Source organism: Silurus aristotelis (assembly GCF_946808225.1).
Source record: "Silurus aristotelis genome assembly, chromosome: 18".
Taxonomy (NCBI): Eukaryota; Metazoa; Chordata; class Actinopteri; order Siluriformes; family Siluridae; genus Silurus; species Silurus aristotelis.
In genome coordinates, this window is record NC_139591.1 from 14,709,850 (window position 1) to 14,729,433 (window position 19,584).

The 19,584-nt window shown below is 36.4% G+C and overlaps 1 protein-coding gene and 1 long non-coding RNA gene across 2 annotated transcripts; one reads left to right on the forward strand and one right to left on the reverse strand.

Annotated features, from left to right (window-relative positions):
• Window positions 1-221: 221 nt before the first annotated feature.
• On the forward strand, window positions 222-7,863 carry LOC310741512. The gene is made up of 3 exons (XR_014537977.1): window positions 222-572; window positions 2,350-2,474; window positions 7,755-7,863. It is a non-coding gene; the product is annotated as an uncharacterized lncRNA (long non-coding RNA).
• A 5,931-nt stretch (window positions 7,864-13,794) lies between these two features.
• On the reverse strand, window positions 13,795-17,815 carry c3ar1 (C3a anaphylatoxin chemotactic receptor). Its single transcript, XM_083568286.1, has 2 exons — window positions 17,706-17,815; window positions 13,795-17,181 (listed from the first exon to the last, which is right to left on the reverse strand). The coding sequence occupies exon 2, from the start codon at window positions 17,134-17,136 to the stop codon at window positions 16,078-16,080; it is 1,059 nt and encodes a 352-aa protein (XP_083424412.1). The 5' UTR covers window positions 17,137-17,181; window positions 17,706-17,815; the 3' UTR covers window positions 13,795-16,077.
• Between the last annotated feature and the right edge of the window lie 1,769 nt (window positions 17,816-19,584).

Genomic DNA, 19,584 nt, shown 5'->3' on the forward strand with positions numbered 1-19,584 from the left:
ATAAATTTTTTGGCCAGTTTCTTCTACTTTTAAGTGCGTAGGATTTTGACACTGTTTGTATCTATGCTTTCACTAATGGATCGTTAAGTATAATTTGTCAGTCTGTCCTCTAATCTTAACAGCAAAAAAGCATATTGAGACACAATATTTAAAGAGTGAGTAATTGAGAGAGACAGAGAGAGAGAGAGAGAGAGAGAGAGAGAGAGAGAGAGAGAGAGAGAGAGAGAGATGTGTCTAAATCCTGAAAGGACCAACCATGTTCTGTTTAATCTTCCTGTCATCATCAGATGCTCTGTGGCACAGCCTGCCTGGCGTTCCGCTTGGTCACCCATAGCCCCCAGCTCTGGTGGGGGTACGGCTTTTAGCATTATTGTTCTGTAACGTGTCCAAAAAGCTGCCTGTGACCCGTGTGGATAGACACACATGAACAAGCCTGCACAGATAGGCCCAATGTCTTTCCAAAATCTCTGTGCGTCATCCTTTTTGTTTTCAGTGCCAAATGCTTAATTGGCTTCTTTCTGGATTCTGCGTCGCATCAGTGCACTGTGACTCAGGCAAGAATTAGCACAAAGGTAGGTGCCATGTCTTATCAGTAAGATTTTATTTAATAATAAATGGTGGCAGTCAGTAGCTCTGTGGTTAATATGTGCACTAGTGACTGAGAGCTTGTCCATACAAATCCAATGCTGGAGCACTGAAGTCAGACTCTTAAGGAAGAAATTCTTGTTTGTGAGAGATCAAATGTGTGCTTGGATTGGATTAATGAAAGCAAATGTTAAAAGAACTAATGCTTGTATTGTACAATAAGGTTCACAAACAAGCACACACTCAAAGACCACTTTTTTTAGGAATACCTCCATCTCCCAATTCAGTGACTTAATTATCCGATCTGCCAATGTTGTTGTTATTGGAGTATTGAAATAGGAGCTCTTGGCTGCAACAATGCTTTTCAGATCACTGTAGTTATAAAGAGTAGCAATGATTATTTTGAATGTATTTATTATATATTTCTTTTGACTTGAATAAAGTTTTGTACAAATGGACTGTTTGTAATAATCATATTATATATACATAACTCATGATTAGTCGCAACTTAGTAAAAAACTTTTTTATCTTTTATTTTAAATTAATACTTTTTTAATTTATGTTTTTAATACTCTAATCAACATGGGCATTGACAAATTTAGATGCATGTTTATTATTAGTGAAACCATACTCAACCATACTCCTCTACGAGGAGTTCGTATGCCACGAGATGGCACCTCTTCATTGTGTGGTTCAGTTGGTTCAGTGCTGAAGTTCTTGCAGGAACAGTTCGCAAGTGTTGGTTCCTTTCACTCTTAAAGTCTACGCGTCCACCATTTTGTCGTATTATGCCTCCGTGGTGGGGAATTCATTGGACAGAGACCCACTCCTGATGCGTTTTCTCCGTGGCACCCGGAGGCCGAGGCATAGTGCGACCTAGAGTGCTTGGTGGGGATCTGGCCATTGTGCCGGAGGCTCTATCTGAGCCCCCCTTCGAGCCATTGACAGAGGCTTCATGGAGGCACCTTTCAATTAAGACTGCATTCTTGCTGGCTATCTGCTCTCTGAGGAGAGTAGATGATTTACTGCTCACAGGATAAGCCCTTGGAGGAAGTCAGGAACAGTCCTTGTTCATAAGCAGTCTCTTAGCAGATGGATTGATGGATTATTGACGCTATCACTGAGGGAACGATGTGCGTTTTATAGCTTCATGGTCGTGACGTCAACCCGACGGTGACAGTCAGCCTCCAATTTTGACTAATTGCACAGATTATTTCAGAGCATGGACAATGCAGCCACGTTTCCAAAGCGTTGTGACACAGCGCCTCATACCCTTAGGGAACTAGGGTTACATATGTAACCTAGAGACATTCCCTATTAGTTTTACAAGTTAGTTACGTAATAAATTCAATTCCACGATAAACCAGGGGCACGAGATTCCAACCACGGTATATTTATATAAACATTTTATATATATATATACACACACACACACACATTACACAATTGTAGGCTTTGATGTAAAGCCTTACCGGCTTGACAAATTACACCAGCATGCAAGCTAAGTCACTTTTTAATAGCTTTAAAACATTTGGAACGGAATTGTTTTATTGGTCTTATTTAACTGCTGATTTTATTACTCTAGTAAAAATTGGATTCATGTGAAAACTCGAAAACTGTTTGCCTATATATAAAGCCAAAGCGGCTCCTGAGGCATTATGGCCACTCGATACAAACGCCTCCATCCGTAGCAATAGAGCAGGGTTTGAGCAGCCTTCCTGTGTCTATTTATCACCCTAAAACATTTTGCTCCCATCCATGCAGGCGATGAATTTGGCTCGGATTCATGACAAACAAAAGCTCCAGAAGTTTTGGGAGCAGAAGATTGAGAGACACCATCAGATGACTGGGAAAGAGGAAGCTCGAATGAAGAGGAGTGCTTTATCAAAGTATGTATGGCCTTGCCACACTGAGTGCTGGGACTCAACCTAAATGACTTTTCCATAGGGGAGAAATGGTTCTTTATCAAAATGGATTCTTTGTTTCTGTCACAGAGACCTTTCTTTGTCTGGCAGGGGTGATTACTAAGAAAACCCCTGTCTATTAAATCAAAATTGGAGATTATTGTGAAAAATGATTCAGCTTCTGGAGCCCCATGTGCAGTGAATGAATAAGGTTAAGACTGCAAGGGAAGATGGAAGGAGATTTAAACTTTTTTTTTTGACAAAAGCAGATTTTCAGTATTTCTTGCTTTCACTTTATATTCACAAATTCCTCAGGCATATCTTCGACTGTTTTCGAATAATAGTGGGTTTTGCACATTAGCTTAATTAACCATTAGGCTACTGTTTTCCTGGATTAAAAAAGAAAATAACTAGCTAGCAAGCAGCCTTTATTAGTTATGTTATTTGAGAACAAAACTTGAGCTTCATTATTACCAAAATGTATCAAGTATCCTATATATACTTTTTTAAATAATGTGTTTATTGTGTCTTATAGAAGTGCATGACAATGAACACATTTTATGAGCATGAATGACACAGAGATTTATTTAGAATTTCATGGTGATAATTTTTAATTAAAATTTTTATTTTATTTTATATGTAAAAATAAATAAATCAAATAATAATAATCTGTACATACTACAACATTAAACATAATTATAAAGATATAAATGTATAATGTGCAACCCTGACTCCAACCCCAATTCTTAAACTCTAAACCTAACTTCAAAACATACCCCCTAACTCCAACGCCTCAACATAACCCCAAACCATCCCCTAACTCTCTACACCTAACCCCTAACCCTAACTCTAGTCCCTAACCCTAAATCTAAAATTAACCCCTAACCGTAGCCCTGACCTAAAACTTATTTTCACAGTGATGAATTAAATAAATATATATTACATTATATTGCATTATATAAGTACTATATAATCACTTCGGCCACTCTTCTCCACCCACTCCACCCTGACTGCACTCTTTTCTTCACATTACTTTGCACTGTTGACCCCAGGTACCTGAACTCCTCCACCTTCACCACCTCTTCTCCATTTTATATCAAATAATATTAACAGGGCCTCACAATTTTCCAATGTGAATTTTTGGTCAAAAATGGAAATGAAGTGCCATAATTAAGAACCACAAGAAGATCTGATTTTGCCCTTCTTGTTTTGAGGTTTAAAATAGTAGCGTAGGTGTGTGCCAGATTAAGAACTTTAAAAAAAGAAATGTGCAAAAACCATTTAGCAAATCTCAGCTGTGCAATGAAACTAACCATGCTTGAACAAGATATAGTTAGATGAGATCTAGTGTGTTGGAGTGCAAAACTGCAATAAGAAAGTAGAGAAAAAAACATCCTCTCAAAATTTATTGACTTTGTAGGTTTTTAAGACATAAACCTTCAACAACCCCAAGTGTTGTTTGGCTTTCTTTTCCTCTCCTGAATTTATCCCCAATTTGTATTATTCTAAATCACTTCTCAAACACAGTAAATACTACATTATTTTTTGCATTTTAAGATAACATTATATGTATGTATATATGTCAAACCATCCAATCAATATTAGAGAGCCACTATCAGACTGAATTACACAATAACACTATACCTTTTCCAAACTTGTTCTGCATCTGTTCAGTCATTTGAATGTAAATCTTAGATTACTAGAAATCACTCATAGTATGGGTATATAGCCAACAATATGACCCAGAAAACTGCCTCACCAACATTTATGATCAGGAGCTGCTACTGTTCAATTGTCATTTAGCTTATTAAAATACAACCCTAATTTTGAAAATTCTCTAGATTTGTTTCTTTCAAACCAACTACCTGCATGTCTTCCCTCACCACATCCATAAACCTTCTCCTTGGTCTTCCTCTTTTCCTCCTTTCTGGTGGTTCCATCCTCAGTATTCTCCTATTAATGTACCTCGTGTTGCTCCTCTGTCCAAACCATCTCAATCCTACATGCACTGTCCCTCTGATAAACTCATTTCAAATCATGTCCATCCTCGTCACTTCCAATGAAAATCTGAACATATTCAGCTCTGCTACCTTCAGCTCCACCTCCTGTTTTTTAGTCAATGCCACTGTCGCTAAACCGTACAACATAGCAGGTCTCACCAGACTAGACTTCTAGACTACTAGAAATCCCTCATAGTATGGTTATATAGCCAACAATATGACCCAGAATCTGCCCCACCAACATTTAATGGTCAGAAGCTGCTACTGTTCAATTGTCATTTGCTTAATAAAATACAACCCTAAATTTAAAAAGTTGGGACACTTTGTAGAATGCAAAAAAAAAAAAAAACAGAATACAATGATTTTAAAATCTCATGAATCCATATTATATTAGCAATAAAACAAAAAAAAACATATGAAATGTTTAAACTGAAAATATACACAATTTTAAGTAAGAAATAAGGTCATTTTGAATTTTAATGGCTGCAACAGGTCTCAAAATGCTTTATCACTGTGTAGCATCACATCTTCTGTTCATATACCTGTGGAAAGCGAGGAGACCAGAAGTTTAGGGAGAGAAATGTTGTCTCACATGTGTCTGATACAAGATTGTAGCTGCTCAACATGGGTGTCCTTTTTTTTCCTCTTTTGTTTCATGATGCACCAAATGTTTACAAATGGTGAAAGATCTAGACTACAGGTAGGCCAGCTCAGCACACTGACTCTTCAACTTCAGTCATGTAATTGTAATAGATAAAGTATGAAGTTAGCATTGTTTTCTTCAATTATGTGAAGCCTTCCCTGATAAAGACATTTTTAGATGTAAGCATTTGTTGCCCTAAAACCTTTATATACGGTTCAGCACTGATGGAGCCTATCCAAATGTGCCAGCTGCCCATTCCACAGTTACTAATGCACCCCCATGCCATCAGAGATGTGGCTTCTTGAACTGAGCACTGAAAAATAGCCCCACTCCTCCCACTCCTCTTTAGTCCAGAGAACATTGTGTCCATGGTTTCCAAAACAAAGTAAAATGTTCCAGTTTGCCTCGTTACATTTTAAATGAACTTTGGCTCAGAGGGGATGGTGGCATTTCTGGATCATGCTCGCCTTCTTCTCTGCATGATTGAGACTTACCCTGCGTTAGTGGATGACATTGCAAACTGTGTTTACAGACAATAATAAAAAAAATAATTTCTGGAGGTGTTAATGAGACCCTGCAATGACTTACATTACAAAATCACGACATTGGGCCTTTTTTGTTTGTTCCTTTGTGCAAAGAGATTTCTCCAGATCTGTGGAAACTTTTAATAATATTATGTACTAGAAATAATGAGATATTCAACTGTTTTGCATTTTTATGTTTAGACACATTATACTAAAATTGTCCCACAATGTCCTGCCAATCATTAATTTTGAGAGTCTCTGCCTCTCTAAGAGGCACTATTTATACAGTACCATCCGAATGACTTGTCAATTAACCTAATTAGTTCAAAATGCTTGTCCAACTGTTTAATTTTAATAACACTTACTTTTTACAGACTTTTGTTGACCCTGCCCAATTCCTTTTTTTTATCGTGCTACAGCCATTAAATTCAAAATTACCTTAATTTTTCTTTAAAATGGAAGATTTCCTCAGTTTAAGCTTTTTCCATGTTTTCCATGTTCTTATTAAATACAGGTAGTCACCAGCTTATGATGGAGATGCGTAAAGAGGACTCCATCGTAACTTGAAAATATTGTAAGCCGAGGCATGGCCTAGCCTACCCAGGAGTCTTACAGAATGGTTATCAGTATGGGGTAGTATACTATAATTGGTTATTAATTTAACAAACTGCAGTATATAAACTTTCTTTCGGCTTCTCCCATTAGGGGTCTTCACAGCGGACCATCCGCATGTTTGATTTGGCAGTGACAGCGTCGCATTCTAACCACTAGACCCCTGCAGTATATATTTTTTGCAATAAAGAACAATTTACAGTACCGTAAAGTATAAACTTTACAGTATATATATATTTATTGTAGTCGGCGTGTGGATGAGCACCGGTTCGGCAGTGGAGGACGGAGCTGGATGCACTCAGTTGCAGTGTTCATCGACGCAGTAAAAAGGAAAGAGATTACAGCTAAAATTGGGCATTGAAACACCAAAAACACAGAAAAAAATCACCGCTAGTGAGAGTAAGGCATCACACAAATCGGGGTATTTGTACATCCTGGCAGCATCCTAACATATCATGCAGCATATACACTGCTACGTTTGCCTGCCATATGATAATTTTTTAACAATTTTGTTGTATTGCTATTGAAAGTGCATGATCAAAAAATCATAATTAAAACCATCATAACTCAGGGACTACCTGTAATTGTGCATGTAGTTCCAATGCATTACTTTACAATAAAATGTAGTATTTGTGTTTAGCAGTATGCTAATAAAAATGATGGTATATATCAAAGTAACAGCAATGTAAATCTGTAAATATAACAATATATGATAATAATATATATGGCAGTATTATTATTTATAATCCGAACAAAACACTGACAGATTTCTTTGCCCTCTGTCTTTTGTTTGGGGCTGTTGGATGTAATAGTATACCTTATATTTTTTTGAGTCTAGATACAGCATTTCCTTCTGTTCTATAAGGTTGGTATGGATTAACAAATGCAGTGATACAAACACACACTAATCCCTGTGCATTGTTCCTCTTGCTAATATATGGGAACAAGTTGTAGGACAGCCACAGATTCATGTGCTGTTCTGAGTTTATAAAGAATGTATAGATTGTTTATGCTGATCCAATACAACCAGTTTCAGGGCAAATCCTTGGGTCTATTAGAAGAGGAGCTACATAAAGTGTAAATCCTTTAAAAAAGGACTGGAGGCTGATTGTAATTTGGGGTCTAAATGCAATCTCCTGAGCCTTGCCTAATCAGGGTTTGGAGTAACAATGGCTGAATGAGGATAAAATGTTAAGTCTACCTACAAAAAAAACAATACAGAGACAGTAAAAATAAATTGTGGCTTTATGGTTGGGGGCAATGAGGTGCAAACTTGAAAATTATTATTATTATTTTTTTTTTGCTTTTTTCATTGTAATAAGTAACATTTGATATTGTAACTTTACATATCACTATAAATTAAGCTGACATCCTATAAAAATTATACATACCAATATATAAATAAATATTCTTATTTTGCTATCACGTTATGCCAACATTCAAATTATTCATCACATTTTTAAAATTTTTCTCTGACTCTCCACAGGTTACGTAAGGAGTGGATCCAGAGACTGCAGAGCCAGAGTCAGACTGGGAACGGAAGTATGAATACAGAGAAAATAAAAAATACATTAAAATAGAAAACTCAATTCTGATTTGACTCATGATTGGTTTTTGCTCCCTGGATATGAATAAAATATGGCATAAGCTAAAAAAGAATCTATTATGTGCATGCAAATCTTTGTTCTGAATGACCAGCGTTTAATTAATATACTGTATTCTGAGATCCTAACAAAGATTAAAACAAGAGCAACGAAAATACACAAGTCCTACAACTCTTTAAGAAAGAGGCCATATGAGTTGGGCATTTTATCCAGCTTTGGAACTCTATCTTCAACTAAAATAGCATTTCAGGTCATGCCACATAACTAAATTATATAATAATAAGTGTGCTCTCTCTGTATTCTAACTGTAGTTGATCCTAACCAGTATTATGAATGACTTTGCTTAGAAAATAAGTGAGAAATTATAGAGTTATAGAGAAATTATAAAGTTAAATTTGATGAAAAAAGTGCTTATTATGTGTATATACATACAGTGAGGAAAATAAGTATTTGAACACCCTGCTATTTTGCAAGTTCTCCCACTTAGAAATCATGGAGGGGTCTGAAATGGTCATTGTAGGTGCATGTCCACTGTGAGAGACATAATCTAAAAAAAAAATCCAGAAATCACAATATATGATTTTTAAACTATTTATTTGTATGATACAGCTGCAAATAAGTATTTGAACACCTGTCTATCAGCTAGAATTCTGACCCTTAAAGACCTGTTAGTCTGCCTTTAAAATGTCCACCTCCACTACATTTATTATCCTAAATTACATGCACCTGTTTGAGGTCGTTAGCTGCATAAAGACACCTGTCCACCCCATACAATTAGTAAGAATCCAACTACTAACATGGCCAAGACCAAAGAGCTGTCCAAAGACACTAGAGACAAAATTGTACACCTCCACAAGGCTGGAAAGGGCTACAGGGAAATTGCCAAGCAGCTTGGTGAAAAAAGGTTCACTGTTGGAGCAATCATTAGAAAATGGAAGAAGCTACACATGACTGCCAATCTCCCTCGGACTCACCTCGTGGGGTCTTAGTGATCCTAAGAAAGGTGAGAAATCAGCCCAGAACTACACAGGAGGAGCTGGTCAATGACCTGAAAAGAGCTGGGACCACCATTTCCAAGGTTACTGTTGGTAATACACTAAGACTTCATGGTTTGAAATCATGCATGGCACGGAAGGTCCAGGCACGTCTTAAGTTTGCCAATGACCATTTGGATGATCCAGAGGAGTCACGGGAGAAAGTCATGTGGTCAGATGAGACCAAAATAGAACTTTTGGGTCATAATTCCACTAAACGTGTTTGGAGGAAGAAGAATGATGAGTATCATCCCAAGAACACCATCCCTACTGTGAAGCATGGGGGTGGTAGCATCATGCTTTCGGGTGTTTTTCTGCACATGGGACAGGGCGACTGCACTGTATTAAGGAGAGGATGACCGGGGCCATGTATTGCGAGATTTTGGGGAACAACCTCCTTCCCTCAGTTAGAGCATTGAAGATGGGTCGAGGCTGGGTCTTCCAACATGACAATGACCCGAAGCACACAGTTAGGATAACCAAGGAGTGGCTCTGTAAGAAGCATATTAAGGTTCTGGCATGGCCTAGCCAGTCTCCAGACCTAAACCCAATAGAGAATCTTTGGAGGGAGCTCAAACTCCGTGTTTCTCAACGACAGGCCAGCAACCTGACTGATCTAGAGAAGATCTGTGTGGAGGAGTGGGCCAAAATCCCTCCTGCAGTGTGTGCAAACCTGGTGAATAACTACAGGAAACGTTTGACCTCTGTAATTGCAAACAAAGGCTACTGTACCAAATATTAACATTGACTTTATCAGGTGTTCAAATACTTATTTGCAGCTGAATCATACAAATAAATAGTTAAAAAAATCATACATTGTGATTTCTGGATTTTTTTTTTTAGATTATGTCTCTCACAGTGGACATGCACCTACGATGACAATTTCAGACCCCTCTATGATTTCTAAGTGGGAGAACTTGCAAAATAGCAGGGTGTTCAAATACTTATTTTCCTCACTGTGTATGCATATGTCTTAAGCATTCAATCACATCAACTTTCAATCACATCCATCTATAAAAAATTATCTTCAGGAAGCAATTGTTGTTACTAGACTTGGAAGGGGTTATAAGGTACTTAAAACAACTTAACAACTTAAAACTCAGCAATTTAAAATTCAGCATTTGACAATGAGGAACATTGTGTACATCTCTCAGATATTTACAAAAATTGCTAAAAAAACACAGCATGTTAAATGTGCAAGTTCAGGACATAACTATAATACCAATAACAATAACTAATAGCAATAACTATTATACCACAACTATGATAACCTGAATAGAATTTTAAAATCCACAACACATTGAACTTTTGAAGAGGATGAGTCACAAGAGCAGAAGACCATATCACTTTCCACTGAATACTAATTTCAGATCATTTCTTCATTAAAATAATATAATGTGTACCGAAAAAGTTATTTTTTATTGATGTCAGCTAACTATACATTTTATGAAACTGATAAATAACAGATGAATTAAGAGATAAAAAAATATGCATGTTAAATGTGCAAGTTCATGACAGCACAATTGAAATAAGGCTGAACTACTAAGGTTTGTTTTAAAGGGTTGCCAAGAGAAAGCCTTTTCCCTCTAAAAGAACATGGCAGCACAGCTTAGATTTGCAAAGTTGTATCTAAACAAACCACAAGGCTTCTGGAACAATGTCCTTTGGACAGAAGAGACCAAATTGTAGAGGTTTGTCCTTAACGCACAGCACCATGTTTGGTGAACACTATACACAGCATATTAGCAATAACACCTCATACTACCTGACAAGCACTGTGGAGGAATGGTGATTATTTGAGCTTGTTGTGCAGCCACAGGACCTGGGCAACTTGCAATAATTGAATTGACCTCTTTTTTTTCTTGAAATTGTGTTTTGTATATATATATAGTCTTTTGTATATCAATGTATTCTAGAGTCATGTGTGATTCCATCTGTCTGACAGCTAAATCTTGGACAAAATTTGTTGTCATATGTTTATATAAGGTTGTACTTACCTCTTTTTAAGGCCTGCTCAAGACTCAAGATGATTTCTATTATGTTCTTATATTAGGGGTTGTAACAGTACACAAAATTCACAGTTCAGTGTGCGTGTTTTACATTTACTATTTAATTTACTATAGATATGTTCTACCTAACTGTTTTGCTTATTTCAGCATATTTTACCAAATGTCTTCGTTCCTTCCATCCTTTATTCATCCTGTTACGCCGGGGCAAACATAGGCGGTAGCCGTGAATGTATGCGAGAGTGAATGCTAAAATACCGGTGAAGTCAATATAGTTCAGAGAAACCCGTAGACAATGATAGGGAAAGAATATCCGTGGTACGCCCGAGGAGGACGAGGCCCACACAGTCAGAAAAGGAAGCAGAGGCCCAAGGGGAATATCCGTGGTACGCCTGGGAGAGGCGAGGCCCACAAAGTCCGAGTGAGTCCTTTAGCATAACCTGTTTAGAACTGACAATGGGCATAAGGGAGTGTGTGCCTTAAGTAGGCCCGCTAGTAATGAGCGTCAGGTGTTGGTAGTTAGTATAAAAGAGATTGGCTCTGTGAGGGCGGTGTGTGCAGGAGAGGCGAAGCTGGTGGTTCCCTGACACTCCCTCGAAATTGTCAGGATTTTCTTCTTTTAAGAAAAATTCTTGAAGCTGTACATAAAATTCTGATGAATCCATAGCGCTAGCATTAGCCCATAGCTACTTCCTGATCAGCAGCTAACGCTAGTACTATGGACTCTTTAGCTTTTTAATGCATGCACAAAACAAATCTTATTTCCGGTACGAAGCGAGTAGCCACAGTGACACTGCACTAACTGTAGTTTCTCTTTATACCCCTGGCACTGTTATGTATGTTTTCAATTTTAATAATAATAATATAAAAAATGCACTTAAAGTACAAGACGGAGACTAAATAAACTTGCGGTCGGCCACTTCCTGAGGGAACTCCGATTTTAAATTTGTTCCGCATGTAAAAAGGATTGCATTCGGTGCACAAACTGAAAGTCCTGTACCGAAAAATTCTGGTTCGAATATGTATACGTTACACCCCTAATTTATATGTAAAACCATTGTATTCAAAGAGGATTTACTTTATTTAACACATGGCTGTATATGTCATAATTTTGACATGGAAGATAATGCATTTAAATTGAAAACTTATTAAATTCTTGTCAAGTAAACAAGTTTACAAATAAACCTACACTGTGAAATGTGTGTTTATAATTTAGCTGTGTGTCTAATAGCACAAATGTAGGGTTTTGACAGCATATGCTGAGAGGTCAATAATTACACATTTACATTTTTTGTAATTATATTACTTTTAAATTATTTATTCGTATTCAATTTAGTAATATTGTGTCTACAATTTGTGTAAAGTACAAAAGGGATGAATAGTTATGCAAGACACTGTATATTTACAATGCTATAGGAACTGTGCATACAAACAGAAAAAAAATTGACAAAAGAATATACTTTAGAAACCAGGAAAAAAACTCTACTTAGTTGCAATCTTTCTTTTTTCAAGCTTTCTTAAAAATATTCTATTTTAAATATTTATGTTTTCAGTTGTTTTTTTTTTTTTTTGTGTTTTTTTTTTTTTTTTTTTTTTTTGCTGAGCTTAATCAGCAAAACAGACCAGAAACGTTTATGTAAAGTAAGCAGTGACAAGGGGCAGAAAATGTATTAGAAACAGGAACTTAAACAATTTGCTAGAGGAGGAAGTGGAAGTCACTTTCGGCCAAGAAGAGCCATTCTAATTATAAAATATAAATAGATTTCCTGTGTGCTTTCCCATGAAAGCATGTATTACTAACAACAGAATTCTGGTTTTATAATAAATAATCTAAACAACATTTTACCAATGCAATTGCTTGGCAAAGCAGAAAATAATTAAAGTTTACATATTTGTGTTTTGGTGACACCCAGTGGATGATACATGAGTCAAACTGTGCGCAAAGTACTGTGTTTTGTTTGTTTTACATTAATGATTGTTTTAATCAAGTTTATTTGTGTTTCAATAACACCCAATCAGCATTTACAATGAAGCAATCGTTGCATGCAATAATATATATCAATAACCAAATAATAAAATATGAATAAAGTGAAGCATATACAGATGGGAATACTGCAATTCATTTAAACATTGAACATAATTTCTAAACTTGTCATTCTATGTTTGTTTCATCAAGGCAGTGCAAAAACCAATGCAATTATGTTTTTTTTTTTCTTTTTTCCTTTTTCATCATAATACTATCATTTATTTACAAGAATTTCTTTGACATTACTGACCCTAGGCCATTTAGGAACCTCATGCCGTAAATGTGACCTATATAGAAGTAATGATCTAGCGATTTATAAGCCCCTTCCAAAGTGCAACAGTTTGAAGTTTTTTTGAAATGAAGTAAAAAGTTAATGAATAAAATGAATAAATGGAGTGTTACAGAATATACAATACATCCACAGGCTGCTTTATAGAATAATGTTTTGAGTAATTCAAAAACTGGTGATCCCCTGGTATTTTTTTGCACCAAAGGTTTTTTATCTATTTTTTATCTAGATTTTTTTATCTATTTTATCTATATCTATCTATGAAAAGTTAAATAACTATTTTACCACAACCATGTTAACCTAAATAGCATTTCAAAATCCACCACACATTGAACTTTAAAGCGGGTGAGTCACAAAAACAGAAGACCAGATCACTTTCTACTTCTGTCAAAGGGATACTGGACAGTATGTGAATAGAAAAATGTCTCCTGTGTTCAGATTTCATACACTGAATACTAATTTCTTCATTGTAATAATGTTATTTCCTTTTTCCTTTTCTTTCTATTGTCTTATTCCTTTCTTTCTATACTGATTTTACTGAAAAAGTAAATATTTTATAGGTATGTTAGTTAACTATAAATTTTATTATATGCAACTATACATTTTATGAAACTGATAAATAATAAATGAATAAAAGGATGAAATAATAAAGCCAGGATGTGTAATGTGGTTGTGCTTTCACATATTCCTGTTACAAGACGCCATTTCACAATTCAGTATTTTACAGAAATACAAAAGCTACATAGGCAAAGATTATTCACTGACAACAAATAAAAAAAAAAAAAAAAAAGAACTTCCCTCTAATCCACTGTGGCATGCTTATTAACAGATGTTTTCAATAGTTGTTTAAGCATGGATTAGGAAGAAGTTTAACTGTGGCTTTTAAAACATTCACAAAAACAAAATAAATTTTTAGCAAATCATTATTTCCTTATTGACAAGCTGACTAATGAAACAAAAATTCTAAATTGAAGAAATCCATTGTGACCCCTTAATGTTTCAATCAGTCATACACCAACCAACCAGCCAGAACATTAAAATCACTGACAAGAAAAGTGAATAACGTTCACTTGGCAGGTGCCACTGAAACAAGATAATCAGAGGTATATTAAGCAGCAAGTCAACAGTTTATTCTCACAATTAATGTGTTACAAGGTGGAAAAATAGGCTTGAATGCATCTCACATGTCAGGACTAGTGGGAAGTGATGGTTATTACCAACTAAAAGTGGTCAGACGAAGGGCAACCGATGTACCAGCAATAGGGTCATGGTTGCCAAAAGTTCACTGAAGCAGTACGGAATGTGTGTGGTGGTCAAGAGGTGAAAGCCATCAAATGTTGCAGTGGCCAATAATAACTGATCACTAGAAGTTTTTGCCAACATAGGCTACATACTTGCAACATGAACTTTTGAGGAATGCAGCCATTAGTTAATCTGTCTCTTTCTAAGTGTCGTTTCCTTATGTAGTTGACAAAGTCATAGTGAAACAGACACGTTAAAATGCTTGCAATTGTTTCATGTCACAATCAGAATAACAAATTTGCATGCCGTTTTTCTCCATTTTCACTTCATCTAGTTTTAAAGGACTATTCTGCACCATCATCTATTTCCTTCCCCCACCCCCACCCCCATCCTTTTTTATTAATGGTAATTGGTTTGTGTGAAAAACTGCAATAAATCACTTGAACACTTATACATGTTTTGGTATTACAGAAAATATAGTAGCACTTTATAGTTCCTTTCCGTGCTATAATTAACATTAAGGCACATTATACATTCACTGTCACAAGCATGATCTGAGAGACTGTCAGAAAAATAGAACGTGCAAAAATATATGGCAATATGCAATGTGACACAAACACGAAAAAAAATGATTAATAAACCTGCACTGAGTAAGCAAAGATTTTCTATTCTTCATATTCTTCATCTTTATATCCATTATCAAATTGAGTCATGGTGAATCAGGCTCCAGAATAAACTGTACATACTCACTTGGAACATTAAGCCTTTTTTAGGCTCATAAAGTCTCAGAGTCTGACAAACTGTTCAAGAATGCTGAGTGTGTTCATGAATATTGAAACTTCCCCTCCTGGAATCTGATAAAACCATGACTCAGATGTGTTTGCTGTTCTGGATGACAAACTTAATGACTGCAGTTGTTCATTTTATAGGAATGCAAACATCTAAATAAGTGCTCCTAATTTATAAATCCTGTCGTTTAATGACTTTTTTTACTCAAGCAATAGGGATGTTGCTTGTAATTGTAATTTATATTTAGAGTTTATATAAAGTATTTGATTACATGAGTATGTGTACAGGCGTTCCAATTAAATTAGATGGTTTGTGTATATTGGAATATTTGGTGTTTATCTGTTCTGGTTCTATTTTTGTTGTTTTATATTTTTTTGTGTTTGGTTCCTGTTCTTATTTCACAATGTTTCTGTTCTGATGTCGCAATGTGGATTTATAGAACAAGATCACATATAACTATATGTAACAAGCATGGAAACTACCAAAAAATGAAACAAGAGCTTGTTCAACCATTTTGCTCATAGTTTTTTTCCCCCAACAACAAATATTGGACTTAAAGTCTCTTACAGTTCAGCCAGACTACATATAAGATGAAGTATGATAAAGATTGAGGGCTGTATTAAATATAAAATTTAGATTGAGAAAAAGGACTAATGCTGCTGCATCGCTCTCTTTAGGTAAAGATTATTTTTTTTAAAAGTGTAGTTCAGTAAAATGTGCTCCAATTCTGCATTTGTATTTTTCCCTTAATACTATACTATAAACATAAACTAGACTGTACTGTAAGAGTAAAAACATGCCATAAACGTCATGTAACTTTTAAAGTTGAGCATCTGAGGAGTTGGTGAAGCTTGTATGCTGTCCTTTGGAAGTAGCTGAGTGTGTTGTATCTTCACTGAAAGCTTTCTCGAATGCCCGTCTTAATGAAAGTTTCACTTTTTCTTTAAAGTCCTGCCCCATAAACACATACAGTATGGGGTTCATGCAGCTGTTGGTGTACGCGAAAGAGATGACCAAAGTATCTATCTCTCTAGCCAGCATGGCACTGTGTTTGTCACCATAAATGTTTAGCAGATCCACTACATGGTAGGGAAACCAGGAGAGAAAAAATGCCAACACCACAGCTATCATGATATGGAATGCCCTTCGTGCACGAAAGTTGCTGCTCCTAACCCTACGGGCGATCCCGGTGTAGCAAAACACAATGCACAAAAGTGGTATAAGAAAGCCAAACACAAACCGGGTTATGGTTAATGCCCTGTAAGCACTAGTGTGGTCACTGCTGCAGACGTCTTCTTCTGTATCGATTCTGTTGTTGAACGCGCAGATCGTTAAGTTGGCATCAGAGGTAAACGTTTCTCTCAATATCATAGTGGGCAGGCTGAGGATTGTGGCCAGGGCCCATGCAATGGCACAGCAGATCCACGCTAATCCAAGTGTACGATTGTTCTGAGCCCAGACAGGCTTGACAACCTGGATGAAGCGATCCACGCTGATGAAGTTCAGAGTGAAAATGCTGGTAAACATGTTGACAACAATGATCGTGGGCAGCACTTTGCACATTGCATCTCCATACGGCCAGTGATTCCCCAGAACGATTTCAGCCACAGTAAATGGTACAGACAGGCAGCACAGGAGGTCTGTGATGGCCAGGTTCAGAAACCAGATGGTGTTTATGGTCTTCTTCATTTTTATACCAGCAATCCACACTACCAGGACATTTCCAGGAACTCCAAGGATGAACGTCAGGCAGTAGAACACGAGTGCCATCGTTTGAATGGAACTCCTTGATTTTTCAGACAAACCAAGGTCACAAGTGTAATCTTCAGTGGTGTAATTGTAGTCATCAGAGAACGAGTAGTTATAGGTGTCATTCATCTTGATGCCTTTTCGAAATCCAGGTGAAAATTTCTAACTTCACAGCTTCCGTGTTTTGGAACGTATGGAAGCAAAAGAGACAAGATACATATAACATGAGATTTAAATGTTGATAAGGGAATTTTAAACATGACATGAAGACATGAAACTCGAGTATTTTACTGCTAATGATCCTTAGAGTTTAAAGGGCTATTTCAGAGTTACATTTAAAATTCATAAATTTCAAAATGAATCAATCATTAATGTTCTGATTTCTGAGTAATAAACTTTGGTGCTACGAGGCACCCAAAGGTTTCAAAATGGATCTCAGTACTTCTCATCAAAACTGGAATCCTTATTTTCATTCTTCCCTTCTAATCTTTCCATAGTTTCCAAGTGTTATAAAAGCACTCTGGTGTCCCTGTTATAATATCTCATTACATGTTAGATGTTAAATTACAGAGTTACCACGATCACACACACAGGGTGTTATTATTCCAACAAAACCCCCAAAAAAATTACAGATACAAAATATTTAAAAGAAATTTACATTTAAATTTATTGTTCAGACAGTAGAAGAGCTTACTTACCCTGCTGATATCGTGCAAGTCGAAACTAAAAATTTGGCTAAGAGTTAAAAATAAAAGAAGAAGAAAAAAAGCAGTCCACAGGAAAAGCATTGAACAAGTTGTGGCACAATCGGTCACGTCACCTTATCAGCAGCAAGGATATTTAAAACAGGAAGTTGACAAACCACTAGCGAAAATGGAGAGCTGGACTTTTTTTTCTGAAAATACTTACATTTATAGTTTGGACACCATTTCCTTCAGTGGTTTTACTTTACATTTATTATTATTTTCAATATTGTACAACATTAATACTGAAGACATCCAAATGATAAAAGAACACATATGGAATTATAAAGTTTTAAAAAAAAAAGGTGTTAAACTAACCCAAAATATGTTTTAGATTGTCCAAAGTAAATACATTTAGCGTTGATGACAACTTGGCACACAGATTCATGAGGTACAGTGGGGGTAAATACTAATTAATCCCCTGCTGATTTTATAAGTTTAACCCCTTACAAAGAAATGAACAGTGTAAAAAATTTTTGGTAGGTTTGTTTTAACAGAGAGGGACGGAATAATAAAAAAATCCATCAAAAACAAACATTAAAGAAAAAAGTATTTGATCCTGTACTAACCAGCAAAAATTCTGACTCCCACTCTCCCAAATTAGTCCTGTCCCTTTAAGAGAGTACTCCTAATATCAACTCATTATGTTTAGAAAAGACACCATTCACAGAACTACCCTCTTCCATTCAAACCTCTCCACCACCATGGGCAAGACCAAAGAGCTGTCAAAGGACGTCAGGAAGAAGATTGTAGAGGCTGGAATGGGCTACAAGACCATCAGATTGTTGCCTTGGCCATATGTTTTTGGTCATTGTCATTGTGGAATCCTCATCCATGACCCATCTTCTGTGTTTTGGCTGAGGCCAGAAGGTTCTCATCCAAGATTTTACGGTGCATGGCCCCATTCATGTGGTTAAGTCGTCCTGTACCCTTAGCAGAGAAACAGCCCCAAAGCAGAATGTTTCCTTCTCCATGTTTGGCAGTGGGGATGGTTTTCTTGGGCTCATATTCAGCATTTATCTGCCTCCAAACACGGCGAGTCGAGTTGATGCCAAAGAGTTAAATTTTGGTCTTATCTGACCACATCACATTCTCCCACGTGCTCTCTGAATCATTCAGGTGTTTAGCGATTTAGGTGTTTTCTTGGTTCTTTGAGCTCCCTTGAGATCATTAACAAGTTTCTCCCGTGTAATTCTGGACTGTTCCATAACCTTTATCAGAATCATCCTTAACCTGTTAGCCTTCGCCAGGGCCGCTGGAAGTCATTTTGAACAGGGGGTGCTGTGAATTTCAAATTTTATCTTCCACAAGGGCAAGGCATTTAGGCTATGTTTGCGCGCTGCCAGAGAAAGCCAAACTAAAATCACCCGCGTGTGTGAAACGCGCTTTACAAATGAACTTGACGCGCCTTACCAATTATCATATGTCTAATTAATGACAAGCACAAACTGTAGGCTATTAAAAAGAATTTGACTTACAAGTAAAAATGTAGGCTATCTGTACAGCGTTTTTTCTACTTTACCACAGTAAAGAATACAAAAATAATCGACCTAAAAGCGAACAAAGGAAGAAACGTTTAATCCATTTTGGAAATGGGTGAGACGCGAGTGAAGATATGGGAAAAAAAAAAAGAGATTCCATATATTCGATTAGTTGATTCAATTATAGAATATCTAATGTTCTAATGTCTGTTGTGCGATCATTCTCTAAAATAAAATTTCCATGTTCTGGTGCTGTAACCAGAGGGTGACGCTGCCAATAACACACATAACAGCTGTCACAAAGAACCGGCAAAAGTAATGATTATGCATCTGTCAAATATAGCAAGGAGACA